Raw genomic sequence first — 26,424 nt, 5'->3', positions numbered from 1 at the left:
TTTAAACTTTGAAATGACACCAACGCACACATGAAGCTGCCTTAACACTGAGTCAGACTGATAAGTCCCTCCATCCATCTGCCAGTGTCGTTCAAGCACTGGACCTGGAACTTTCTGTACGAAAAGCATCTGCCCATAATTCACTGTCATAAGTTAGGAAGCTAAGATACACAAGAAAATGAGGGCACAGAATGTGAACATCAGTTTGAAGAATGGGAAGTGTAGTTCATAGTGGACAGGCAAGCTTAGTCCTCTGGCATTTGCCAGTAGATTTAATCAGCATTCTTGGTGTTTGTATTTGGTGAAAAGCAAGTGTCGCTTCTAGTGCCTTGATTTCTTATAAATCCAGAGCAGCTTAGTTTGTCCAGAGTTGACAAATACATCTGTAGTACCAGATTGACCTTCAGGGGTCATCTGCTACTATTAGCTTTCTGACTGAATTGGGAAGGAGAAGGAAATAAAAGAAAGCGTGTGCTTTGACAGGTTTTCTGTTTTTTTAAATAATAGGATTAGCAAAGCCAAAAAGAAATCAGAAGGCCTGACTCAGAGCATGGTGGACAGGTGTATACAGGTAAATAGATCTCCCTACTCAAGTACATGACATAAATTATGAGACCCTAATCACTTCTCTGTTCTAAATAATTTTGGCAAAAAGCCAACCCTAACCTGATGTCATCCAGATGTTTTGGACTACAGCTCCCATCAGCTGCAGCCAGTACTGCCATATGGTGCTGGGACTGATGAGAGTTGCGGTCCAAAACATAGAGGGTAGTTTCAACAGTGGAATGGGCTGCCTTGGAAGGTGGTGGACTCTTCTCCATTGGAGGTTTTTAAACAGATTCGATGGCCCTCTGTCAGGGATTCCTGCATTGTAGGGGGTTCAACTGGGTGACCCTTGAGGGTACCTTCCAACTCAACAATTCTATGATTTTATTCAACTCAGTCCCATTCAGAGTAGACTCATTGGAATTTATTCACCTGCTAGTCGTGCTCATTCAGTTCAGTGGGACTATTCATAGTGGTGTAAGCACTGCTGGGAGGGAGCCATGGTTGTCGCAGGTGGCAACAATGCTGTGCCTGGGCAGAAAATATTTTCAGGCCTCCAGCATAAGACTGTTTCCTGTTTTAGCAGGGTGCAAAAGTGCCATCACTCAGTCATGTGTGGAAGCCTACCGAGAGGCTGGTCGCTCCTGCCGTAATTCCCTAATTTTCGTACAGCTTCCGGCTGCATTGCGTTTTCATAGCTGTGCTGTCACAAAGTGGAAAGCAAATCTCTACATTGCCCTCTTTGGAAGAGGTCCTTCTGCAGGGATCAGCACATAATCCTTTCTATTCCTCTGAAGGCCCCCTTAGCACATTTCAGGGCATTAAATTTTCTGTTGGCATAAGAATAGTAAAAGTAAAGTGTAAAGGGAATTGTGGCCATATATATATATATATATATATATATATATATATGGAGAGAGAGATGGCAAATAGTTTAAATAGACCATTTGCACGTTTACTTTGTGAATGCTCTTAAGAACCTAACCCTCCATGCCTTTGCAGGATGAGATAGCTGACTTCCTAACTGGAGTGCTCACCCGGGCAGACAGCCATTCGGGCTCTGACCCTCGGGACCTAGACGCTGAGAAGAAGAAGAAAACGACACGTGACTTGGCCAGGCGGGATCTGTCCTTTGACATGCCAGAAAGAAGCAGCCGGCCAGCCTCCCCTGCAGCCAAGGTCCCGGCTTCACCTTCTGGGTCAGAGGTAATGACAGTGGTGGGGAAAGCATGTGTGCTTGAACGGTTGCAGTAACAACAGCAGAATGTGCCAAAAAAAAAGAGAAAGAAAAGGCACAGGGTACAAAACTTGAATCATGGAATTGTAGAGTTGGAAGGGTCATCCGATCCAAGGCAGGAATTATAGCTAAGTGAAAGATAGTGTTGGATGAATGCAAGATTCTGGCACCTTCGCAGTGCAGCTTTAGATTTTCCCAGGCATTGTCCACACAATTCTCAGGACCACCTTTGGAACACTATACCACAGGAGCATGGTCAGCCACATTTGGAAACATGGATTAAATGTGCTCACCTTAGTCTGCTCTTCCTTCTCACGTTTAGTTTTCTTAAAAAACAAATTTCCAGCTTTTATAATAAGGGGCACTTAGGTTCTGAGGGCACTTGTTACTTGTCATACTTGTGGGATGTGAGCATGGAATTGAGGGATGCAATGAGTCCTGTATATGAAGGATGGTGGAGGGGGGCTGATAGTGAGACCCATGGGTAGAGAAGCAAAGATTCAGAATTCTTTGGAGGGTTAGAGGAGCCAGTAGCAGGGATGGGACTCAGTCGTGAGAGCAGGGAGGTGTGGGGTCCATGGACATTGCTTGCCATGTCATTAGTTTTCCAAGTCCATGATCCTAAGCATTACTAAACATGTTCATTGTAGTGCACCCATAATGGTATTGGGGGGGGGGCTTTTTCCCTTGGGCAGGATCTCTCCAGCGTATCCAGCAGCCCCACCTCCAGTCCTAAGGCTAAAATGGCCACTGTGTCAACAGTTCAGAAATCCAGTCAGATTGGGGCTACCCAGTTGCTGAAGAGGTCCATGCAGCGGACAGAGGCTGCTGCAGCAGCGCTGACCCACAAGCAGGCTCAAGGTAAGCTTGCCTGTTTGTCTTTGTGGGGCAGCTTTTCACATCCTGGGAATGCTTAGACTGGGGCCTGCACAACAGGCAACATTCCAGGTTTTGACTCCAAGCAACACCACTTTCAGAAAGGGGTCACTTCCTCCAGAACAGAAACAGCTGCTTTAATGGGCCTTTGGAGTCTTCTGTTTACGTAGTAGCTTTTGTTTCCTTCCTGCTCTCTGGCTGCTGAGTGTGCCTTTTGTAGGCTTATAATGTGCCCGTGCAGATACATTTGTGTGTCCTGATTAGTTGACTGTATAATGTAGTATCAGAAGCATATGTGATGGTCTTGTATGTTGAGGGATGGAGATATTCAACAGGTGCCTTTCATCCTACTTGGTGGTAAGCTTGTGCAGGCTGTGCTTTGTGGCTTGGTCTGTGAGATGAATTCAGGTGACTCCAAGGGCAGAGAACAGCACCAATGATAGATTGCAAAGGCACATGATAGATTGGCGGAGGGCAGGGCAGGAAGTTTTCTCTCATCTTCAATCTGGTTTTCTGTGTGCCCAGTGCAGCTCAACAGACCTGCCAGCTCCCAGTAGCGACCACTCCTCCTCTTTGTCCTTGAAAATACAGATCCTTTCCCTTGAGCTTTTAATTGCAGATCTCTGCTGAGTTTCAACCCAGACTCTGCTATAGCGCTGCCAAGCTTTGCCCTTTCTTTGCTTCATGCCTGCTGTGGAGGGAGGATGAGCTGCCATTCACTCTGTATAGTGAATGGGCAGGGTAATGGAGCAATACCATCCTCATTACAGTCATCCCCTCAATTAGAACTGGACAGGAAACTTGATCAGAGAAGGGTGGAGAGTCACTACTCAATGAGCTACTCAATGAGCTACAGTATGCATGCAAAAGGTCCCAGTTCCACCCCCTCCAGATAGAATGAAGCTGTGGTGGTGGGTCTGGGAAAGCTTGAGACCCCAGGGAGCTGCTGCCAGTCAGAGTAGACAATATATACTGAGCTAAATAGACCGGTAGCCTGACTTGAACTAAGGAGCTTCCTGTGTTCTTAGTTGGGCTACCTTGGCTGCCACTTGACCAACAACTGTCCTGTGATGATATTGTGTTGCGCATCGCAGCTCAGCCTTTGCCAACTTGCTGCCCTCCAGATATATTGGACTACAACTCCTGTCAGCTCCAGCATCCTATTGCCTGATCTCACTTGGGCTGATTGGAGCTCTCATCCAAAACTCCTACAACTCCTGGAAAACACCAGGTTGGTGAAAGCCAATGCAGCTGGAAATTGCTGGTGCCAGATTGGCTGAGCAATTTATTATTCTCATAGTCCCCCTCCTTCTCCGTCTGGCCTCTGTTCTTCTACATGAGGATATGGGGAGGGGGGGGGGAGACAGCTTTTTTCAAGGGTTGAAACAGATTGCCCTGTTGTTTGATCACCTATGGTCCTTGTCACTCTGGCCTTTGTGGCTGTCAGCCAACCTAAACTGAATTGTATATGAAAACATCACTCCTTCAGAAAAGCAGCAGTTAAGTGCTAACACCCTCTAAATAAAGCTTTATGCTTTGATTGTCCTAAATTACTGTACAGATTTAGGCACATCCTAGCAGCAGATCAAAATAAGTGCATGTCACTCCTTTGCTTTGTTAGAATTCAGACTCTCAAGGGAGCCGTAAATTTACTGTAGCAGCTGGCCAGTGCTAGCAGGCTTTATGCCACATACCTCCATTCAAGAGTGGGTACTTGGAGTGCTGCTGTGTTGAGCCCCAAACAATGACAATCAGCAGTCACATTTTGCTTCCTAATGTGTTGCGTGTTGTTTGTGCCAAGTGTTTTACAGTTATAATTAAATACAGTATGTCTGAAATGACTTCATGTGATTTGTATTAGTAAGTGACCCTGCTCAGGCAATAGCTGAAAGTGCAGTCACTGAGGGAGAGAGAGAACAACTCAGAAACCTGCTTTTGCTGTCTCTGACAGAAGTTGCTGCCCGGTTCTGCTGGTCAGGGTGGAGTGGGTGATCTCAAAGCCCCAGTGACAGGCAATATGCTATAGGAGTCTCCACCAAACTGGTGCCCTTCAGATGTTTTTGAACTGTTGACTGTCCCATCAGCCCTGGCTAGCACTGCTTTGAAGGGTTGGGGGAGGCTGGGCTACAGCCATGCCTGTTAGAGATGCTTCTTGGATCTACTTGCCAGCCAGCCACAGAGTTTCTTTTCTCATGGTGGGTCAGAGGGATCCCCCCCTTAAAAAAAAACCCATGAGCTGCAGGACTGTAATTTTCTCTGATTCATTTCAGCTCAGTTTGCTGCCTTTCTGAAACAAAACATGCTGGTGAGGAAATCTCTTCCTCCTGGCACCTCTTCATGCCTCTTTGGTGAGTATCTCCTCACTTTCTGCCTCTGCTGCCTCTCTCTTCTTCCATCACCCTCCTTCTCTCTCCCTCCTTGCACTGCTTTGGCAGTGTTTGGGGGCCTCTTCTGCCTTCTCCCACTCTTCCTGTTGCTTTAGCAGGAGCTGAAGTAAAGTAGCTAAAGAGGACAACTTAAAAGTATGAAGCACCTTCTCTTCCTACCCACCCACCCCACTTTTTTACATAGCTTTGAAAATTTCATCACTGCTGGAGGCAGTTTTTGCAGTGGGCCTAAATAAAACTCTTTTCTGCCTGGCCTGGCCCAGCTGTTCCAGCCCTGCTTTTTCCATGGTGCTCCTGAAAGTTGCAAACTGCTACCACAAGCAGGAGATGACCAGTTGGCTGGGGCAATTTGGGGTGTTGCAGTGAGGCTAGCTTTACCAGCTTTACTAGCTGCCTGCCACCTGGTCCTGGTGGGTTTTGGACTCTGGAAATTAAAGATGGCAAAGTGGGACAGATCTGGTAGACAGATCGTGACCCATCATGGGCTACAATCCGCCAGGATTTTTTCCTTGCCCAAGCTTCATTGTGATTGAGTGTGGCCTGATAAATGCATGACAATTCATTTCTGGTAGGGCCTTGTGGTGATAAGGGTGGTTTTTTGAGGTGGGGGTGATTCCTTCTGGGCAGCCTTCCAAGGGCCACATTCTACTGGTTGGCAGGGCCAGATCCAAAAGCGGGTGGAGCAATAAATGTAAATTTTACCTTTGTTTGGTAGCCTAGCTTCTACACAGACTCTCACACCCTTCTCTTTCTTTGATCCATCTAGACCAGGCATCCCCAAACTTCGGCCCTCCAGATGTTTTGGACTACAATTCCCATCTTCGCCAGCCACTAGTCCTGTTAGCTAGGGATCGTGGGAGTTGTAGGCCAAAACATCTGGAGGGCTGCAGTTTGGGGATGCCTGATCTAGACAAACAAGTTTAGTCTCAAAATGGTATCCTCATTCACCTCAGAGCAGCAGCAAAGCCAACAGAGTTCCCATAGAATTCTTGGGGGTGCCTCTGCCTGGGGACAGGCTCAGCATTCACTTTCTGCTCCATTAAATTTGGTGGCTCTGAGCTGCTGGTGAACAGAGGAGAGTAGGAGTGGCTAACCTCTAGGTGTGTTTGGACTCCTACTCCCATCTGCCCCAGCCGGCATCACAGATGCCTAGTCACCTCTGGAGTCGTGTGTGGAGTACTTTGTTGCTTTGAACTACTTTGAGCGCGCACACACACCTCTGCAGCTTTGTCTAATATGATTCTCCACATTCTCAGCAAAATGTCTCAAGTGACTTCGCAGCAGAGCATGCACCAGGTTTCAAAGCAATGTGTTAACTTTTTGTCTTAGTAAACAGAAAACTGACTTCATGCTGATGGCCCTGGTGAAAGTGGCTGCTTGGCATGAATCAGGTTCATTGGTTGTTTCCTCATCCAGGACAAACAAATACTGAGCTTTACTCTCAGCTGTTCTTGGTACCATTAGCTATCAATGCCCAACAATGCAAAAACATCGCTCATTCAATGCTGTGGCTTCTCTATCATCTGCACAATATGTCCAATAACATATTGGAGGCGAGTAGACTTTAAGCTTGAAAAAAATCCCTGTTTATAAGATGTTCAGAGAAGAAGGTGTTCAACATTGTTGGTTCTTGTGAATATCTCATTTGGTTCCCAGAAAGATCCAGTAATGAAGCCATCTGTCCAGTTTGCTGTTTGGTCTGACCCAGGAAGAGAGCTCTGAATTTTGCTAAAGGGGTGTGGTTTTAGGGACTTGAAACACACCACTCTTTTATCTCTAAGCCTGAGTGTTGCAGTAAGAAGGAAAAAGTACCTAGCCAGCATGAGTTGTGTGTTGAAGGCATTAGCAGAGGGAATCTGACAAGTAAACCATGTTTACTTGCACATAAATCATGCTGAAAGCAATAAGATTAATACCAAGTTAACAAATTGTTAGGCTGAAGTCTTGGTGATTTCAGAATGAGTTAGTTCCAAGTAAGTTTGCTTAGGATTGCAGCCCTGCTGTGGAATCTGGTACATCCATTAGGAAAGAGCTTATGTGTTTTGAAATGAAGTCCATCTATTTCATGAGTGCAGCTCACAATGCCTCTCCATTAGCTGATCTCTTCTTCCTTTACCTATTGCCCCCTCCATCCATATCCTACAAGTCCTCCTTCCCTTCTCCTAGTCTGCAGCTTGAATGGCACCCCTGATTAATTTCTATTTAATGCTGATGATTGGCAGGTGAGGTGACAGCTTCAAAGAAAGAGAAGGGCTCATGTCGCCTGCGAGGCAAAATGACACTTTGCACAGGGTAGCATGGAGGAAACTGCAGGGATGTGTCTGGGCTCAAGCACAGGTTTGTGTTGTGAGGTTTCCCCTGTGCACGTAAGTTTCAAGCAAGCTGTCTTGTATTCTCTGGTTTCAGTCTCTTCAGAGCAGCAGTCAGAGGCCAGGGAGAAAGAAGATGTGCGAATGCAGCTGAAGAGGCACCAGGCCCCCAGTCCAACTCACTGCAGCAAATCTTCCAAGCGAGCCAAAATCAAGGTGACCATCGTCTCCCATGGAGAAGCTGCTGACACAGGGAACGGAGCACCCTTAGAGGCACCACCAGAAAGTGAGTCCTGGGAATTATAGCTCACTTATAGCCCAGAGGTGAGGAGGGAGGGTCTAAAGGTCACAGGAGATGTGTGTAAATCGTCTTAAGTGGTGCTTTGGTTGGGAGAGTGCTAGACTAGGTTGGTGGATTAATGGTTTGGTTTGGTCTAGTAGTGTATAGGACAGTGCAGAGCAAGTGTGTAAAACATGATACAATCTGACATGCAAGGTTTGGGCCATTGTATTAGTTCCAGGGAATAATTAGCTAATATTTTTCATGAGCAGCTCTGAGTTGCAGTAGCATTATAAACAAAAGAGGAACTGCACTGTTTTCTAACATTTCTTGGATGCAGGTGTGTTTTGAAGCTAGAGTTGGAGACTTTGTTGGGATCTAGTTATGTTAGAGTTGCTCTGTGAGCTAAACTAGCTCAGCATTGCCGTGAAAGACATGGCCATCACAAAATTGAGGCCCCTTGTATGGATTTCTGCATATTGCACTGCAAAGTGAGAGCAAGAAAGGCACAAACAGCAGCTCCAAGAAAGCCCTCAGCTAACACTGGAAGGTGCTTGCAAGGCTGCCTCTTACCCTTGTCATAGTGCATGGTAACCAGGGGGCCATGGCTACTAAGTTTATAGCTGTTCCCCAGAAAATGTGATTCTGGTTGATGGGAGGCAGAAAACAGCTTTGTGGAATATGTCTAGGGCATGTTGATTTTTAAAGGCCTGGCCAGTGGTCTGTTCAATTTTTAAAAATATTATTCTTTCTGATGTCCATGGCATTTGGTTTCTGAGCCAATATAATTAGCTTTCCCAAAACTAACAGGTTGAAGCATTTCCCACAAAATCTTCCACCTGGGAGCTCAAGATCCCCCATAGGAAAAGCTCTTTCTAGGACTGATGCTGACTTCCACTGGAAGATCCTTTGTGATTTCAAATTTCTTGGCATAGCCAGCTTCCAGATGTGATTATTATTTTGTAACATTCTCATGGCCTGAAATATGTAGTTGATTGCAAATGATTTCCTAACCTGTAGCATGTTTGGATGCAGCAACTGTGTGGATGTGTGCATGGCTTATACAAGTATGCTGGTATGAGGCTGGGAGTGGCCACAGCTCCCTGAATGAGTGTACACTCTATTGCACATCTTGGTTCGCTGCCCTCACATAGGAGGGAAGGACCCTGAATGGGAATGACTGTATTGGCTGATGAGCACATGATATAATAGCAGCATCACATGGCTAAATGGGAACCTCCTTCTAGAGTGGCCTAGTGATTTGCATGGGTGCCAAAGCTCAATGTGAACCAGGAGATTGGATAGCCACACTTGAAACATTGATTGGGGATAAATCAGCTAAGGCTTTTAAAATGGAAGTAAGAGTGGGCTATCGAGCCAACCCTTCTACGAAGAAGGCTTCACATAGGACAGGACTGAACAGATCAGTTTGAGCACATCTGGACATGGAGACTTCCAAAGCTGTAAAATGTTATACTTTTGTAAATCTTCCCTTTAGTTAATTCAACAGTAGATTTATTTATTTTTACTGTACAAATTAACTAATCTCTGTTTAATTACTGGGGCATAAATTTATCAGCTTTGAAAGTCTCTGTCTTTTTTAATTTTTTTAATTATCCAAACTTTATTTCTTTTCACAGACAATAATGAAATGCAGAAGTAAACTTGAACCAAACAAGAATTCCCTCTTACCATACGTGGACAGGTGGAATGTGCAAGACAGATTTTCATTTGTATCCAAAACACTGCAATAAACGCGTGATTTTAACTTGCTTCTGTTCCTGTGTATTTTATATGAGAGATGCTTTAAGATAAGCCCTGCTATGAATGATTGGCCAGTGCTAAGAGGTAGCAAAGAAAGAAGGGTGCTTTGGCATAACAGAACAAGGGAAATAAGTATAAATTAAATCAGCAGGCAGGAGTGCTGATTGCTGCTTCCAAACTTGAAGGCATAGTGCTTTGGAGGCAGGGAAGCTGTTAGGAGTCTAGAATCCAGTTCAATTGTTACTCTGCTGTACATGCTGAGTGAGTCACATAGTGATGTGGTGTTTCTTGCATCTTTCACGGCAGTGTCAGGTTATGGGTTATTGGAGGTTGATGCTTGGTCTTTTTCAGTCCTTCAGACATACTGCAACAGAACCTGACTCCTCTTACTCCTTTTTTTCATTTTGCAGTAGCTGCAGGGAAGCCTATTGCTGCAACCTTGGGACCATCCACCTTGGGAGTAAAGGAGGTGCCTGGATTGCTTGCCACATCCAAGTGAGTATCTGCTGGCCTTCGATGCATTTAGGATCAATTCATGCATCTTTTGGGGGCTAGGCTGCATTTGTGAATGAGTTGTCATAAAGAGTTGCCTTGCTAATCTCAAATCACCAGTGTTTTCCCCGTGGAAATCAGTTCACACACCCAACTCTGAGAAATGCTTCATTTGTGGAATTCATTGATGCACGGTACATTCATTCATTCATTCATTCATTCATTCATTCATTCATTTTAAAAATCAATCTTCCCTTCCTTGCAAAACAGTGTGTGTAATAATGATGGTCAGTTGCTCAGTGGGGGTATTGTAATATGGTAGGTATTTTTGTGTTTTTATATTGTAAACCACCCTGTCATCTTTGGATGAAGGGTGATATAGAAATTTAATAAATGATTACAATAATCTATCCCACCCTTAGGAGGAGATTTTACACATCTATGGAGGATGGGCCTACCAATACCATCCTGGGCCTCATGATGACTTACCTGTTCCCTCCAGGGTCTAAACCAGGGGTCCCCAGACTTACCGGCGTTTGGGCCAGTTCCCACCACGCCGAACGCGCGGCGGGCTGGAGGATGGGGGAGCGCGCGCCTGTGCGGGCCGGCGGGCGGGGGAGTGCGCGCCTGTGCGCATGCGCACGGGCGCTTACTGGCGCGGTGGCGCGCTTCCAGGGTGGAAAAAGCGCCGAAAATCCGTTGTGCGCATGCGTATGGGCCTCCCCCGACCCGGAAGTGCACCAGAAATGACCTCTTCCGGGTCGGGAGAGGCCCATACGCATGCGCACAAAGGATTTTTGGCGCTTTTTTCCCGACCCAGAAGAGCGCTGCCGCGCTGCACGCCGTAAGAGCGAACGGCGGGCAGCGGGGGTCGTCGCGGGCCGGATTGGCAGACCAATTGGGCCGTATCCGGCCCCCGGGCCGTAGTTTGGGGACCCCTGGTCTAAACACTAAGTGCTGTGAAGAAGCAGTAGGAAGAGCCCCTTAATGCCCTTATAATGGGCTTCTCATATGCACTTAGCTGGCTAATATGGGATATAGAGCAAATTGGACAAGCCCGGTCATTGGTGTGGTCCAGCAGGACTACCCAAATACTTAAGAAGAGCCTGCTGGATCAGACCAATGGCCCAGCTAGTCCAGCATCCTGTTCTCACAGTGGCCAACCAGATGCCCCAAAGGGAAACCTGCAAGCAGGATCCAAGCACAAGAGCCTTCTCCCTCCTGTGGTTTCCAGAAACTGGTATTTTGAAGCACTGCTGCTTCTGACAGTGGAGGCAGAGCATAGCCATCCTGGCTAGTAGCCATGGATAGCCTTCTCCAGCATGAATTTGTCTAATCCTCTTTTAATGCCATCTAGGTTGGTGGCCATCATTGCCTCCTGTGGGAGGGAGTTCCATAGTCGATAACTATGCACTGTGTGAAAAAGGACTTTATTTTATCTGCCCTGAATCTTTCACTGTTCAGCTTCATTGGATGCACGCTAGTGCTAGTGTTATACAAGAGGGAGAAAAACTTCTTAAAGCTTATTCACTTCATTCTTAAAGTGCATGCAATTGTGAAGTGGCCTACAGTCAGCATGGCACAGAAGAAACTATGCAAGCCAAGCTGCAAGCACTGGTGCAGACACACCCCAGAAAGGGCACCTGCAGAGCAAGTGGCTCCAGGTGCCGCATGCAGGAAAAGCAAATCTCATTTGTGGCTTAGCAATTCCAGTTACCCCATGCCAAGATCTGTGTGCAGTGTGTGTGTGTGCTTGATTATTTAACTGAATTTCCTTTTTCCCTCTCCTGCCCAGGCCAAGTTCTGCTGCAGACAGCCCCTCTATCAGTCCCACCCCCTTGGCCACGATCCCTAGCAGCACAGCCCCAAGTGCTTTCCATGCTCTGCAGAACAGGCTGGTGGCAAGTGGCACACATTGTATGCAGGCCCAGCCGAGCAACGCTGTCCAAGGTAACTCCTGACTGACTCTCTTTCTGTGAGAAGGCAAGATTACCCCCACCAGGCCTCAGAAAGCAACCGTTGCCTCTGACCTGCATCTGAGAGTGCCTTTAGTACTTGTGCACTCTGGCATCAAGGTAGATTGAGAAGACCTCAGTTTTTTGATACTTTGCCGCCCTGGAGGCCTTCAGCAAATGGTGCTTCCAGGGTGGCTAACAATGAAAGGTTTAAAAGCAAACAATTAAACAAACAATGTAAGCCATCAATTGAAAAGGATAGCAGGTAAGACATGATCAATAATGGAATAAATAAGGGTGAGCTGATACAAAAAAAACTTCACAGTGCTTTTTAAAAAGCCTTTTCCACCTGGCACCACTCCAAAAGACAATGGTGTTGATGCCAGGCTGTTGGGGAAATATCGATTCAAACCCAGGACATTTATTTCGGCATTGTAAGGCCAGTGAGACACAACCTCAACGGGCAAGTAGTTGAGGGGTGACACCCCAGATATGAAAAAAGCACTAGCGTTTATGCTCTTACAAGCAATGGGGAAGCTGTGTCCATATATGACAATAGCTTCTCCTCGTTTCTAATGCTTTAATCACAGGGCATAGCAACTTCCTTTTCTTTCTCTCCTTTCTCTTTCTCTCCTTACTTTGTCCTCAGCAGCTATAGCAGTAGTTCCTTTGTGAATGTTGTTCCATCCTTCTCTCATGGTTCTCTTGCGAACACAACCTTCACATTCCAGCCTTCACCTGCTCAACGCCCCTCCTTTTTATTCTCCTTCCATAAGGCAAGCCTCTCTGGTGAAGAGCTGCTGGGTGACATGAGTAGGAAGCCTCCACTTGCATTTCACAGAGGCTTGGGGTGGCTTCAGGTGTGCAGTCCAGACCTATCAGTTGAATGGGGAGAGAAGTGTGCATCAGGCTGGCTACCCTGGGTTGTTCACCCCAAAGCTGTTCTTGAGTTGCCTGACAGGATCAGATTGTTGGTTCAGACAGCAAATTTGTTTCTTGAAGCACAGAATGAATAACCCTCTTGTTTCTCTCTGGTTTATCTCCAGGGGCAGCTTCTGCCAGCAGCCTCCTGCAAGGCTTGAGCTTCAGCCTGCAGGACATTGGCACAAAGCCAGCCGCTCTCTCAACAAGTGTTGCTGCTGCTGCTGCTGCTACAGGGCCTTTGGCTCAGGTAGGCCCATGTGAGCAACCTGTGGGGCCCCTGGTCAATAATTGGTGGGAAACAGAGCTTTGTCTTGCGTATGGATTTGTAAAACACTTCCCAACCAATTTTTTCCAAAGGGCTATGCAACAGAAATATGCAAAGCACATCAGTAGAAAGCAGAGGTGGCAACTGACAATGGACCCTTATGTGGGGTGAGATATGGAGAGGAAGAGAAGCCAGTACTTTTCTGTTTTGTGCAAACCACACTGAAGTTGGTTGCAGCAGCAGCCTCCTACACTGAAATAAAGTGCAGGTCCATGCATTTAAAAAATATTTGCTATGTCTTCACCCAGCTATTGGAGGATGGGGACTCTTGAATACAGATAGCCATTGCAATGCATGTCAGCTCAGCAACACGACAGCCCTGATGTCTGGCAATAAGGGAACTCAATGAAGCACATTAGAGGAGTTGGAAATAGATGGTGTCCTATAAAAGTAATACCTCTTTACACTGGCTTATCAAATCCATTCACACCTACAACTTTCAAGATTTGGACAAAATGGGCAAAGGTTCTGGACCCAAACCTCTCACCCATTATTCCATTACAGTTCCACCCAGTTTTCAAAATTAAATATAAAGTCTATAATACAGTGGTACCTCTACTTACAAATAACTCTACTTACGAATGTTTCTACTTACGAACAGAGCTCCGTCCGCCATCTTGGATGCGGTTTAGATAGGATTTTTTCTACTTACAATTTTTTAGATAGGGTTGCTTCGACTTACGAATTTTTTCTCCCAATGCATTCCTATGGGATTCGACTTACAATTTTTTTTCGACTTACGGATGTGCGTTCAGAACGCATTAAATTCGTAAGTAGAGGTACCACTGTATAGATATGTGAAAGCAAAAATAATTGTTTTATTTGGAAGATTCTTACAAAGATGGACAACAGCTTACAATTAACGAGATTCAAATTCAGTTGGAAAATGTTCAAATATCATGGCTATTAGGCTACCAATTAAGGTCCTTTTAAACAAATTCCCAGGTTAAAATTTAAGCCACGAGACAATGACATATGAAAAAATAGTGCAGTCTGGTGTGACTATATTAATTACACAAATAATGAGTCATATGGTAGAACTGTACCATAGTTTACAGGTGTGCATGAAGTACAGATTTTTTATTTATTTTTAAACTTCTCCCTCCTCCCCCTTCCTATAAATAAATTCTAATTGTTATTGATACAAAATACATTTTACTTATGGTCACCAATCTAAGCAATACACATCATTATACATAATACAATCATTATACATAATTTCATATCAGCAATAACTAACGATTTTGGTATTAACTTTGTTAATATAGTAAGAAATGTTTATCTGAGTGTTTATTTTGATTTTAAATTTTATGTAATTTGTGCATGTTATTATCTGATGTAAACAAAGATATATCTCAATGCAACCATGTTAAACAGTTTAAAGTTGAAAATGACTTTAATAATAATAATAGCAGGAACTCGAAACTATTAGCCAAGGACTTTGCTAAAAAGGAACATATGGTTTTTGGTCATGTAGTTATTGGGCAACTTGGAAAGATTTATGTGAAGTAGATGTGGTGAGGTTAGGGAATAAGGAAGCAATTATTTATTTGCTTATGGGGCGGTGAATTCAAGAGGTTGTGTTTTCTTCTCATTCTGTGCAGTGACTCTTGTTGTGCCTTTTACAGGATGTCCATGCGTGGCATTTTTGGACTGCAGTTTTTGGATGTGATGCAGGGGCCTGAGCAGCTAGTATGACAAGATTAGGTGGACCTTAGTTTAAACTGGGGTGTGGGGATCTTTTTCATTCCAGAGCCTGCATTCCATTATGAGCAATCTCCTGCCGGCTGCCTGTCTGTGGTGGTTGGGACTAGGGGTGAAAGTGGGCAAAACCAATGATGGGACTATTGCTTTTGCACAGTAAGCTACATTGCAGCCACACAAAAGCCAGTTGTTTCTCTGTACACACATGTACAGCCCTCTCTACTATTCAGGCAAATAGGCGTTATCATCCCATTCCAGCGGGACAGAAACACTTGGGGACGACAAAGCTTCTGAGGGGATGGTTGGATCTCAACCAGTGGGCCAACAGTCTCAAACATGAATCCCCAGCTGTTGGGCTACAACTCCTATCTAAACCACCAACCCTTTTGGGCTTGCCAGTCATAAGGTCGGTGGTTCGAATCCCTGCGACGGAGTGAGCTCCTGTTGCTTTGTCCCTGCTCCTCCCAACCTAGCAGTTTTAAAGCATACCAGCATGAGTAGATACAGTGGTACCTTGACTTCCGAATGCCTCAACTTCCAAAGGTTTCGACTTACGAAGTCAGCAAACCCGGAAGTATTTTTGCCGTGCGCGTGTTCTGCGCCTGCGCAGAAGCGGCGTGCGCAGTCTGCGCATGTGCAAAGCGCAAAATCACGCTTCGCGCATGCGCAAAATGGACGCTTCGGCATCCGAAGGTTTCGACTTACGAAGAGCGTCGCAGAACGGATTGCCTTTGTAAGTCGAGGTACCACTGTAAATACGTACCACTGTGATGGGAAGGTAAACGGCATTTCCATGGACTCTGGCACTTGTCACGGTGTTCCAGAACAAGTGTAGTCATGCTGGCCATATGACTCGGAAAAGCTGTCTACAGACAAACGCCAGCTCCCTCAGCCTGAAAGTGGAGATGAGCACCGCACCCCATAGTCGGATTTGACTGGACTTAACTGTCAAAGGGTTCTTTACTTTTACCTTTACCTTACCATACCTCACTAGCAGGACCAGTGGTCAGGAATGGTGGGAGTTGTAGTCCAACAACAGCTGGGTACCCAAGTTTGAGCAAACGTGGTTAACCCCTTAGATATCTTAGTATGAAGTAGGGAAAAGGGAGAGGCCTCCTGCCCAGCGATGTTTCATTCTTGTAACCTGTTCCTCTTTTTCCACCTTGCAGACCTCAGCGCTGAAGACCTCAGCCCCACTCCAGAACCTGAGCACCATCACCACAAGTGCAGGCACCATTGTCCGCACCATCCCAGTTGCCACAACCTTGGCATCTCTTGGAGGCTCGGCAAGTGGGAAGCCCACCACTATTCACCAGCTGCTTACCAATGGGGGGCTGGCAAAACTTGCAAGCAGCCTTCCTGGCTTGGCTCACATCTCTGGTCAGGGGACAGGTAAGAGTCCAGCTGTAATGGCAGAACAGGGAATAATTATGTTCTGTGGTGACTAGTGTCATTTTCCCTTGGATTATGGCTTCACCAGTGGGTATGCTGAGGTCATTATGGCAATACTGATGAGGAAGCGAGTTGATTGGAGCCAAAACACCAACTACAACAAGCATGGAGCCAGGATGATATAGTATTCCTTCATTCAGAAACTTGCATTGGTGTGAATCAGAATTCAGTAGCAAAAACAATAAATGTATAAATAGGGTCAACAGCAACTGCAAGTGTTGCAGTTATTAGCTGATGAGGTTGGTGGAGGCTTTCATGCTTCTGCAGACCCTGATGAACAGAGCCATCACGGAGTGTTTGACTGCAGAGACCCAAGTTAAAATATCCACTCAGCTTGGAAGCTCACTGGGTAGTTTGGGGTAAGTTGGGTTTGCTATCACAGGTTTAAGATTAAGTGGCCTAATCCTAGTTGCACCACCCTGGGCTCCTTGAAGAAAGGGTGAGATACAATTGTGATTTTCCAGCACTGAGCCTACAAAACAAAAACGACAAAAAACCCACCTGAGGCTTTGCCCTTCACTAGCCTCATAACTGTTGATTGGCAAGGGAAAAATAGGTATAAAAAAGGAGAATTCCCTGGATGCCCCAAGATACAGGTTTGGGGCAAGTACTCTTTGGTGAGATAACCCCTGCAGAGATTTAAAATCACGAAACATGCAGCAAAGTAAATACAGTGGTACCTCGCAAGACGAATGCCTCGCGCAACGAAAAACTTGCAAGATGAAAGCGTTTTGCGATGTTTTCAGCGCTTCGCAAGCAGACGTTTTCTATGGCCGCACTTCGCAAGACAAAGTTGTTCGGCGGTTTTTTTTTTTGTTTTTTTGCCGCGGCAAAATGTGCTTCCCAGGACGAAATTACCGCAAGACAAAGCGACTCGCGGAACAAATTACTTTTGTCTTGCGAGGCACCACTGTATAGGGTATTATAACTTTAAAATAGGCCCTTCTAAATTCCTTCCAAAGTTCCCAACTTCCTCTAGTATAGAAAACGACCCATGTTTGGTAAGTTAGAAATGGTTCACTTACTAACTTTCAAAGGTCAGATTCACGTGTTTTCCATACACCATTCAGAAAACACAGGTAGCAAAACTTAAGTTAGTTCCAGAGTAGTGAAAGTTCCTGGTTTATTTGGTACAGGAATACAATGATGGTTTGTAGAAAAGCCACGGAGCTCAGACTTCTACACACATGGGAGACTGAAGGAAACAATAGATTTTACTTTCTTCCTCCCAAGGTGATGGGGTGTGACCTAGCTAAGTGTGGCCAGACATCTTACTCTGGCATTAACCTATTCATGTATTAATTAGACTTAAGCATTTTGGTTATATGAGGCTGGTTATCCCTCAATGATGATGTCAGTCTCTAAAGTCTCTGCCCCTAGAAGGGCAATTGTAAACCTAACTCCTAATTTATGTTTTGTGGCTGCCAATTCTGGTATATGTGTGTTCCTGGGGCAACTTGCATCCGTGACTTTTCCCCTCCTTTCCACCAGGCTTAAAAGCTCCAACCACCATCACAGTGACTCTGCGGGGACAGGCCAGCCGAGTCACGACCCTCAGCCAGGCAGCCATGGGAAGCATCCAGCCCCATCTGGAAGAGCAGCAGCAGCTGCTACTACGGTCCCCACCACCCCCACCTCCACCCCAGGTAATTCTGCCTGCTGGAGCTCTAGCTTTAGGGACAGAACAGTCACAGAACTGTCTTCAAGCCTTGACGTGGGCACTCTGCCTTCTCCTCTTCTCTCTTGCTCTAAGGGTTTTCCAGCCAGTCTTATGGGCTTAGTAGCGGCAGCTACCTCCAAGCTAAGCTTTGTCACCTTTGTTTACCACAGCACCCACCTGGGTGGTTTTGCCTCCTCTGGCAAATCCCCAGGAATCAGAAATGCACAAGTTGGAACTGCAGCACAATGTTAAAAGGGTATCCCTACACCCTAAACGGCGTTTCCATGCACTGCTCTGGTTTGCCAGAAGCAGTTTAGTCATGCTGGCCACATGACCCAGAAGGTGTACGCCGGCTCCCTTGGCCAATTAAGCAAATGAGCGCCGCAACCCCAGAGTTGTTCGTGACTGGACCTAACGGTCAGGGGTCCCTTTACCTTTACCCCCTAAGTAGCACTACTAAGGCTTACAAACAGATTTAAGAACAGTATGCTTGGGAAACTTTTGTTTGCTATGCACTTCTACAGCATTCAAGCAGGGCTTTCTCTCCTAATAACGAAATTTTTGGCATAATTCTATTTACATGCCGCACAACATTTTTATAGCATTATAGGTGGTTCTTTCTCATAACTCTTGGTATTTTTGAGTTGCTTATGGCTAGAAATGTCATTTCTTTGCCCTCCATTTCTCTTCTTTTTCTGTGTTTACATTTTTCAGATCGCAGATAGTGCAGTTGGAAACTTCACCAGTGCAGCTTCCAGCTCCACTCCTTCCAGCAAGTTGTTGCCTCAGGGGGAACTTGGCAAAGCCAAGGCTGGCATAGAGATGCCTCCTACTGAACCAACATCTCAACCAACCTCAGCGCCACCACCAGCACTATCTGTAGGTGAGAAATGGTGGCATCTGAGCAACGTCTAGAAATCCAGTTGCAGGGGTACATCTTGTAGCAGGTCACTGGTTTTAGTAGTCATCGGTGAACAGCTGTCCTCTTTTTAGGCGGATGGCCACTGATGTTCATTTCAACTGAATATGAAACAATCCAAATAGCTAGGTTGCTCGTGTGCTCAGTCTAGTTTCTTTCATTCATCTAAAACATAATACTTGTCATTAGACTAGGCAGAAGGAAAGCCCATATACTGCATGGAACAGAGGTTCCCAAACTTTGAGCCAGTGCCCCTTTGGTTCCACAAACTCATCCCTAGTGCCCTATACCTTATAAAAAGTATTATGCAGAATAATGGTTTGCATGACCTACTAAGGAAGATGACATGGTAGAATTCAAAACGGCAACAATTGCACATTTACTCAAAATACAATTAAAACTCAATGACCTTGATCCAGTGATTCAAACTTTTCAAAGTCTGATAGTCATTTTCACTTTCAGCAATCTCCCAACAATACCCCCCCCCCCAAGGTGATCCCTTCCAGGGGATAGTATAGCCAGATCTGGGAACCACTGCCATAAACCATAAAGCAGGGGTCAGCAAGGGTTACCTCGCCTGGGCCAGTTCACTCCAGCGGAGATCTCTCCGTGGGCCGGATCGCATGTGCACTTGTGATTTCTGGCGTCTGTGCAGACGCGATTTCCAGCGCCACAGAAGCGGGTCCCAATGCCATGCTGCGCCAGTTTAGCGCAGCACGCGGGGACTCGCCAAGTGGGCGGCAGCTCATGGGCCGGTTAAACAACCCTCATGGGCTGCTTGTGGCCCCTGGGCCTTAGGTTGCCAACCCCTGCCATAAAGGAATTCTACGTGTAGTGTCTGTATCGACGCATGGAGCTGCTTAGGAGCCAGGGGGCTGGTTTCCTCCCATTTTAAAGTGCTTCTCAAATTTATCTTGCCTGCATAGTCTGAAACATCAGCAGCTTTCCTGGCAGTTTTTTTTCCACCACTTACATTTCTAGGTACCCTCTCAGTACCTAGAAAGTAACCTTCTAGAGTCTGCAAAAGCATATTAGATTTTTATGTGAATCCCTAGTATTTACAATCTGCTCTTTGCCCAAGGCACAATACTGTATTAGAAAGGTAGAAAATTATATGGGAGAGAATGCTACCACTTTCATGTTTACCCAGCCCATTGCACCATTTGGGGGTTTCCCTGAATATTACTGAGAATACTGTCTTCTGAAAATTATCAGAGACAAGTGTCTATATGTTGCTAGAGAGCATAGTGGCCTTGACTGTCTCACTGATTTGAATGTCACTGGTTGTGGTCAGTCTGAGATTGAGTGCAACAGGATAGTGAGATAATGGATCTCTCCTAAAATTGTGTCTGTGCAGGTGGTGCCTGGTAAATGACACCCTGGTGCTTGATTGTAGAAATGTTTAATTACCTAGGCACCAACTAATACTCCTTTCTTGTCTCTCTTCCTGCATAGTAACCACAAGCCCCATGAAGACGCTGTATGTGATGTCAGATGCCAAACTGTCTGCACTCACAAAATCTGTCATGGCAGAGGCCGCTTCCGTCTCTGTGAAGCCCACAGCAGTCCAAACTGCCGTTGCTTCCTCCAGCTCCTCCTCAGCCCCCATGGGAGCTGTGACCTTCGCCACCTCCACCCCAGCCAGCACACCCTGCAGCCTTGTGCATTCCAAAATGGGACCTGTTCTGCAGACAACATCCAAGACTGTGATACTGACTTCTACACTAACAGCCATGAAGGGTGACCGAGCCCTAGGACAGAGGGTGGAGAAGGTTAATCTGACCAAAGGCCATGCACTTGGGACTGTGGAAACCCTGGGCAGGGTGCCTTCTGTCATGGACGACAGCAGTACCATCATCCACACCAGGGAGAGTCTTGCAAACAGACACTTACTTCCACAAGGCATGTTGTCCACTGGAGCTGGCACCACACTTATCACGTTGGGCAATAACTTGACCAGCTCTTCCATCATAGCCACAGCTGGGCCTGCTCTCAGCCAGAAGCCATAGCAAGGAGGCATCATGCCAGTCTACCATGGAACTGTTTGGCCTTTGCAACGGAAGCAGGGGTATTGTTCTCTCATTCCTGTCCTTCATGACAAGAGGACCATTCATCTGTTTTGTTCCTTTGTCACTTTTAATAAACGTATCTTTTTGTGTACATAACTTTCTTTAATCTATTAAGGGGAAAATGTTGAAATCTTCACAAGCGCTGAATGTAGATTGCTGGGTGCTTCTAGGTTTGTTTCTTACAAAAACATTTTACAGATAGTGAAATGTTTTTTTACCTCGTACGGGGAGCAAAACATTTTGCCTAACTGGACATCCCTTACAGGCAGCAATTGTATTAAGAATATCAGTTCTTGATTCCTGTCCCCTGAGCTAGTAAGTTCTAAAGTGGAGGGGGCATCTTCATGAGGCCATGCTGCCAGGACTCTCCAAACAGAAAGGCTTTAGTGGTTATGCATGGCTGAGTAGGATACCTAAAAGCAGCAGTATTGGCACGCCTTGCTGATGATTCCCACCTCCATAATGCTCAAGTACAAAAAGCATTATCTGAATTTAACAGATCTGTGTACTCAATCCCTTTTTTGCTGCAGAACTACCTAGGTGTGTCAAAGGCCTACATTAAAGAACAAGACAGGCCCACAACAGTAAAACAATGTGTGCAGAGAGCCTCTACTACCCAAATAGGTGCTTTTTATTCATCTTCCACAATTAGAAATGTGACATTAAACCTGTGGAGGTTCCTTTTCTGCAGGGGAGGGATTCCTTGGATGTGTTGCCCCCTACCACTTGTTCCACTAGCCAGGCCTATGCAAAAAAAGTTACCCTCCCCACTGCAGGAAAATATCTTTTGCCAGTCTTTTCACTGACACCTCATTTGTCAGAGGATGGAGAGTAGCAGCAGAAAGGCTTGGATGTGGGACTAACTTGGCAAACGAGCTCAGATATTTGCAACCCCAATCCCACTTCTGAAAACATAAGTAGAGGTAATCCTGGTTTCTGACTACAAGGCAATATGCTAGTGAGCCAGGTTCAAGGTTCTTGTGTTGATATGCAAAGGCCTGCCAAGTTAATCATATAAAGTATAATTTATTATCCATCTGGGGTAAAACGAGTCATCTTGAAGCTAGACAATGCCATTCTGAAGGAAACAAGCAGACGAAGACTGAGACAATTAAATCATACAAACGCTATTAACATTTCTGTCCCCAAACAGCCTTTAAATGATTTCTTTTAATGGAATGGAAAATGAGCTGGAATTCTGATACAAGTCCAAACAAGTTTCCGTAACTGAAACAAACACTGGAGCATCTCCCATTTTGTTACTTGATTAATAGTGATATTACTTAGTTGGGCTCCTTATGATCAGGTATTTAATGTTACTAGGTCTTACACACATGATCACATCTACATATCCAAACAATCTGCTATGGCTGTAAATGGCAGCTGCCAGGCTCTAACCTCCTTAGAGTGCATATGGGAAGATCCCAGAAGTAGACTTCCCAGTTTACTTCAATGGAGAAAGAAGCTCAGCACACATTTCCACTGCACATGACAGTGTCTGCTCAATCCTAGTGAATGGGATAGCTTTTGGTGCAAACTGGTCCTTCCATACTTGCAAGGAACCGTTGGATCAAGTCAAAGACAATCCATATACTGGAAATAAGCTTCCATTTGTAAAGTTGTTTCCTCAGAAGAAAATCCAGCCACTCCGTAAGACGATTCTCTATAGGAGTCTTTCAATAAAATTTCTGTGGGTCATTCAATTCTAAGCAGTCCATCCAACCTCTGAGGCCACTCTTTTCTTGGCAGGAGTTGACAGCTGATGCATGATGATTTCACAGGGAAACACAATGTATTTTGCATTATAATACAGTAGGTTAATTCCTAAGGGAATAAGCTTACAGATCCTTTTTGCCTGTTATTTACCTTATCTAATAAGTACACATGTTAACATTTCCCAACACGATCTCTGGGAATAAGCCGTAATTCTGAGCCATGCTTAAGGAAGACGTTTCCTGATGAGGGAGGGGGGAAAGAAATTGGTTACATCATAGTACATAAAAAAGGTAAACATAAATCACTGTAAGCCAATGTAAGGCTTTGGGTAAATGACTTGCTGCTATTGGAAGTAAGCCATGAAGGCAACTTGTTCTAGTTGAGGCATCCCCAAACTGCGGCCCTCCAGATGTTTTCGCCTACAACTCCCATGATCTAAGCTATGAGAGCTAAGAGAACCAGTGGTCAGGGATTATCGGAAATGTAGTCCAAAACATCTGGAGAGCCGAAGTTTGGGGATGCCTGTCTGACGGGTTACAGCAGATGCATGTGAACAGTTCTCTGTAATATGTTAAGACACCTTTGCTGCATTCTCTTGCTAATGCCTAAGCAGAGATAACAAAACAAAAGATTCTTACCAGATTGGTTACAGGAAAGCTAAAGAGGTCTAGCTTAGATTTTTTTAATGTCACTTGCATAGTTCATCTGCAGCATACAGTTATGGGAAAATGAAAGTACACCCTCTTTAAATTCTGTGGTTTTACATATGAGGACATAATAACAATAATCTTAGCAAAATAAAAAACATTCCTTCCAGCAGCACCTTAGAGACCAACTAAGTTTGTCATTGGTATGAGCTTTTGTGTGCATGCACACTTCTTCAGAAACGAAAGCTCATACCAATGACAAACTTAGTTGGTCTCTAAGGTGCTACTGGAAGGAATTTTTTTAATTTTGTTTCGACTATGGCAGACCAACACAGCTACCTACCTGTAAATAATCTTAGTAGTAATAGTTACTTAATAATATTATTTACTTAAAATTAAGTAAATATTGCACCATGTCATGATTTATTTAACAAAAATACAGCCAAAATGGAAAAGCCATGTGTGAAAAACTAAGCACACCCTTACTGCTTCCAGAGGAATTAAGAGACTAAGTACTGTAGCAGATGTTGTTGTTGTTTAGTCGTTTAGTCGTGTCCGACTCTTCGTGACCCCATGGACCATAGCACGCCAGGCACTCCTGTCTTGCACTGCCTCCCGCAGTTTGGTCAAACTCATGTTCGTAGCTTCGAGAACACTGTCCAACCATCTTGTCCTCTGTCGTCCCCTTCTCCTAGTGCCCTCAATCTTTCCCAACATCAGGGTCTTTTCCAAGGATTCTTCTCTTCTCATGAGGTGGCCAAAGTATTGGAGCCTCAGCTTCACGATCTGTCCTTCCAGGGAGCACTCAGGGCTGATTTCCTTAAGAATGGATAAGTTTGATCTTCTAGCAGTCCATGGGACTCTCAAGAGTCTCCTCCAGCACCATAATTCAAAAGCATCAATTCTTCGACGATCAGCCTTCTTTATGGTCCAGCTCTCACTTCCATACATCACTACTGGGAAAACCATAGCTTTAACTATACGGACCTTTGTCGGCAAAGTGATGTCTCTGCTTTTTAAGATGCTGTCTAGGTTTGTCATTGCTTTTCTCCCAAGAAGCAGGCGTCTTTTAATTTCGTGACTGCTGTCACCATCTGCAGTGATCAAGGAGCCCAAGAAAGTAAAATCTCTCACTGCCTCCATTTCTTCCCCTTCTATTTGCCAGGAGGTGATGGGACCAGTGGCCATGATCTTGGTTTTTTTGATGTTGAGCTTCAGACCATATTTTGCGCTCTCCGCTTTCACCCTCATTAAAAGGTTCTTTAATTCCTCCTAATCAAATGCCCTTGTTTAATTGATCATCAGCAATTATCATCAGAAAAAGAAAATCAAGGTGTTGCAATGACCCAGTCCAGACCTCAACCAAACTGAAATGCTGTGCGGGATCTTAAGAGAGCTATGCATAAACAAATGCCAGCAAACTTCAATGAACTGAAGCAATGTTATAAAGAAGAGTCGGCCCAAATTCCTCCACAACTATTTGAGCAATTGGTATGTCATACAGGAAAAAAATACTTCAAGTAATTACTGCTAAATGTGGTTCTACAAGCTATTGAATCATAAGGTGTACTTAGTTTTTCACACATGGGTTCTCAATTTTGGCTTATTTCTGTTAAATGAATCATGACACAGTGCAATATGTCATGTGCTGTTGTTCATCTGCGGTTGTATTTACCTAATTTTAAGACCTGGTAAGGAACAGATGGTTGTTATTATGTCCTCATATGTAAAAACCAAAGAATTCAAAGAGGGTGTACTTTCCTTTTCCTATGACTGTACATCCTTTTGAGGAAATGACTATTAAAAAACTTACATAGAAAAATAAAACATTTTTAAAAATCTAACTGCAAATAACTACTTACCAGCTGTCTGTGCAGGGTTTATCCCTATTCCATCTGGGGGGGAAGTAAATAAGTCAATCAACACATGTAAGTATTAACCAGCACTCCTCTCAATAACCAAAGGAAGCTTGCTGTTGCATCACAGAAGCCTACAAACATTGGTAAGCATGAACTTCCTAGGCAGAATAAACTGGAATTTCTCTTGCATTACAGTACTCCTATTAAAATAGATGGAACCTGCACTAGGATTAGTTTTGGACACCTGAAGAGATGACTGAACATCTTGGCCGCTGGCACCAGGCCTGTCTCAAAGTTTCCTAAGTTATAGAGGGGGAAAAACACTCACCATTTGTTATGATGGCACTTGTTGCTGCAGGCACTTTGAACTAGTTGAAAAGGAAATGTAATACATTTTTTTAAAATATAACAATGTAAAGAAATGCTATAGCAGGTGCAATTTGGATGTTGCAAGAACCTTACTTACTTCTTCTGCAGCAAACTTCAAGACAGCAGTAAATGGTGTACTTTCAGGCACACTCAGTCTACAGAAAACCATAAATAAGATTTCCTAATTAGTTCCCCAACTAATAAGAAAGAAGCATTCCAGCAGCTACAAATCTCTAGTTAGCAGCTGATTTTCCCAATACATTTCCCTAAGTCGGCCACAGGTCTAAAAGCAGGGAGGCAGAATAAAGGCTGATACTTGCTCTTCCTGCATATCCCACTTTTTCACTACAGTATATTTAAGGTAAAGGGCAGGCCAAGCCAGTTCCACTCAAAACCTAATTCCCCAAATTGCTTGGAGAAGACAGGCCACAACAAAATAAAATATGGCATGTGGAATAATGTTGACTTATCTTACAAGAATACTGTACTGAGATTGCCTGCAAACTCGGGTCCTTTTCGGCCAGAACACACTTTCACCAGCTGAGCCGTCTTGGAGCGCCCTCTAGCGGTTCCCGGCCGAGTTCCCTGTAGCGTTGCAGAGAAAAGCCCCGCCCCTCCGCCCGCTAGAGAATGATGTGTCTCAGTAGCCCGCGCATGCGCACCCGGGAAAGCGAGAGGTAGCCGACAGAAGGGGACTCACACTTTGTAAGGCAGCCGCGGGTCTGAGGTGAGCGTGACCTTAAAGGTGACCTTGGCCCTGCGAGGGGGGAAAGGGAGACAGAGCGCGGTTAGCGGCAGGCAGTACAGCAGACAGAGACGGCTCAAGAAGGAGGCGGCGGAGACCAGCGAACTCACATCTTCTCCTCTCAGGCAGCTCCTGACGCTCCTGCTTCCTGAACCGTGCCTACGTCACTTCCGGACGCCTCTGTCCTTT

General features: G+C 45.1%; 2 protein-coding genes across 8 annotated transcripts in view; one reads left to right on the top strand and one right to left on the bottom strand.

Moving 5' to 3' along the window:
* KANSL3 (KAT8 regulatory NSL complex subunit 3) overlaps nt 1-22,288 on the top strand; it is a 33,668-nt gene extending 11,380 nt beyond the window's left edge. For 5 of the 7 annotated variants that reach the window (XM_035118641.2, XM_035118638.2, XM_035118639.2 and 2 more), the window contains exons 12-23: nt 508-571; nt 1,549-1,752; nt 2,479-2,644; nt 4,930-5,007; nt 7,453-7,641; nt 9,810-9,894; nt 11,687-11,841; nt 12,893-13,017; nt 15,969-16,191; nt 17,743-17,897; nt 18,626-18,794; nt 20,286-22,288. In XM_035118641.2, the coding sequence (XP_034974532.2) occupies nt 508-571; nt 1,549-1,752; nt 2,479-2,644; nt 4,930-5,007; nt 7,453-7,641; nt 9,810-9,894; nt 11,687-11,841; nt 12,893-13,017; nt 15,969-16,191; nt 17,743-17,897; nt 18,626-18,794; nt 20,286-20,839 (2,167 nt within the window). In that variant the 3' untranslated portion in view covers nt 20,840-22,288. The remainder of the gene's footprint in view (nt 1-507; nt 572-1,548; nt 1,753-2,478; nt 2,645-4,929; nt 5,008-7,452; nt 7,642-9,809; nt 9,895-11,686; nt 11,842-12,892; nt 13,018-15,968; nt 16,192-17,742; nt 17,898-18,625; nt 18,795-20,285) is intronic. The other 2 variants (XM_035118644.2, XM_035118643.2) reach the window with 2 other exon arrangements.
* UFM1 (ubiquitin fold modifier 1) lies at nt 22,052-26,413 on the bottom strand. Its single transcript, XM_035118653.2, has 7 exons — nt 26,346-26,413; nt 26,191-26,247; nt 25,588-25,645; nt 25,450-25,489; nt 25,125-25,157; nt 22,766-22,854; nt 22,052-22,658 (listed from the first exon to the last, which is right to left on the bottom strand). Coding segments are annotated over exons 1-6 (258 nt in total). The 5' UTR covers nt 26,348-26,413; the 3' UTR covers nt 22,052-22,658; nt 22,766-22,786.
* Nucleotides 26,414-26,424: the final 11 nt, after the last annotated feature.

This window comes from Zootoca vivipara, chromosome 6, assembly GCF_963506605.1.
Source record: "Zootoca vivipara chromosome 6, rZooViv1.1, whole genome shotgun sequence".
In the NCBI taxonomy this organism is placed as follows: domain Eukaryota; kingdom Metazoa; phylum Chordata; class Lepidosauria; order Squamata; family Lacertidae; genus Zootoca; species Zootoca vivipara.
The sequence above is the reverse complement of the archived record's forward strand: the minus strand, read 5'-3'. Positions and strand labels throughout refer to the sequence as shown.

What these genes read in the sequence shown, in the direction of transcription:
- UFM1 (XM_035118653.2), bottom strand. An exon ending in CCGCGGCTGCCTTACAAAGT is followed by an intron (nt 25,646 to 26,190) that starts GTGAGTCCCCTT and finishes GGTTTTCTGTAG; the next exon opens with ACTGAGTGTGCCTGAAAGTA. An exon ending in AAGTGCCATCATAACAAATG is followed by an intron (nt 25,158 to 25,449) that starts GTGAGTGTTTTT and finishes CTTCCCCCCCAG; the next exon opens with ATGGAATAGGGATAAACCCT.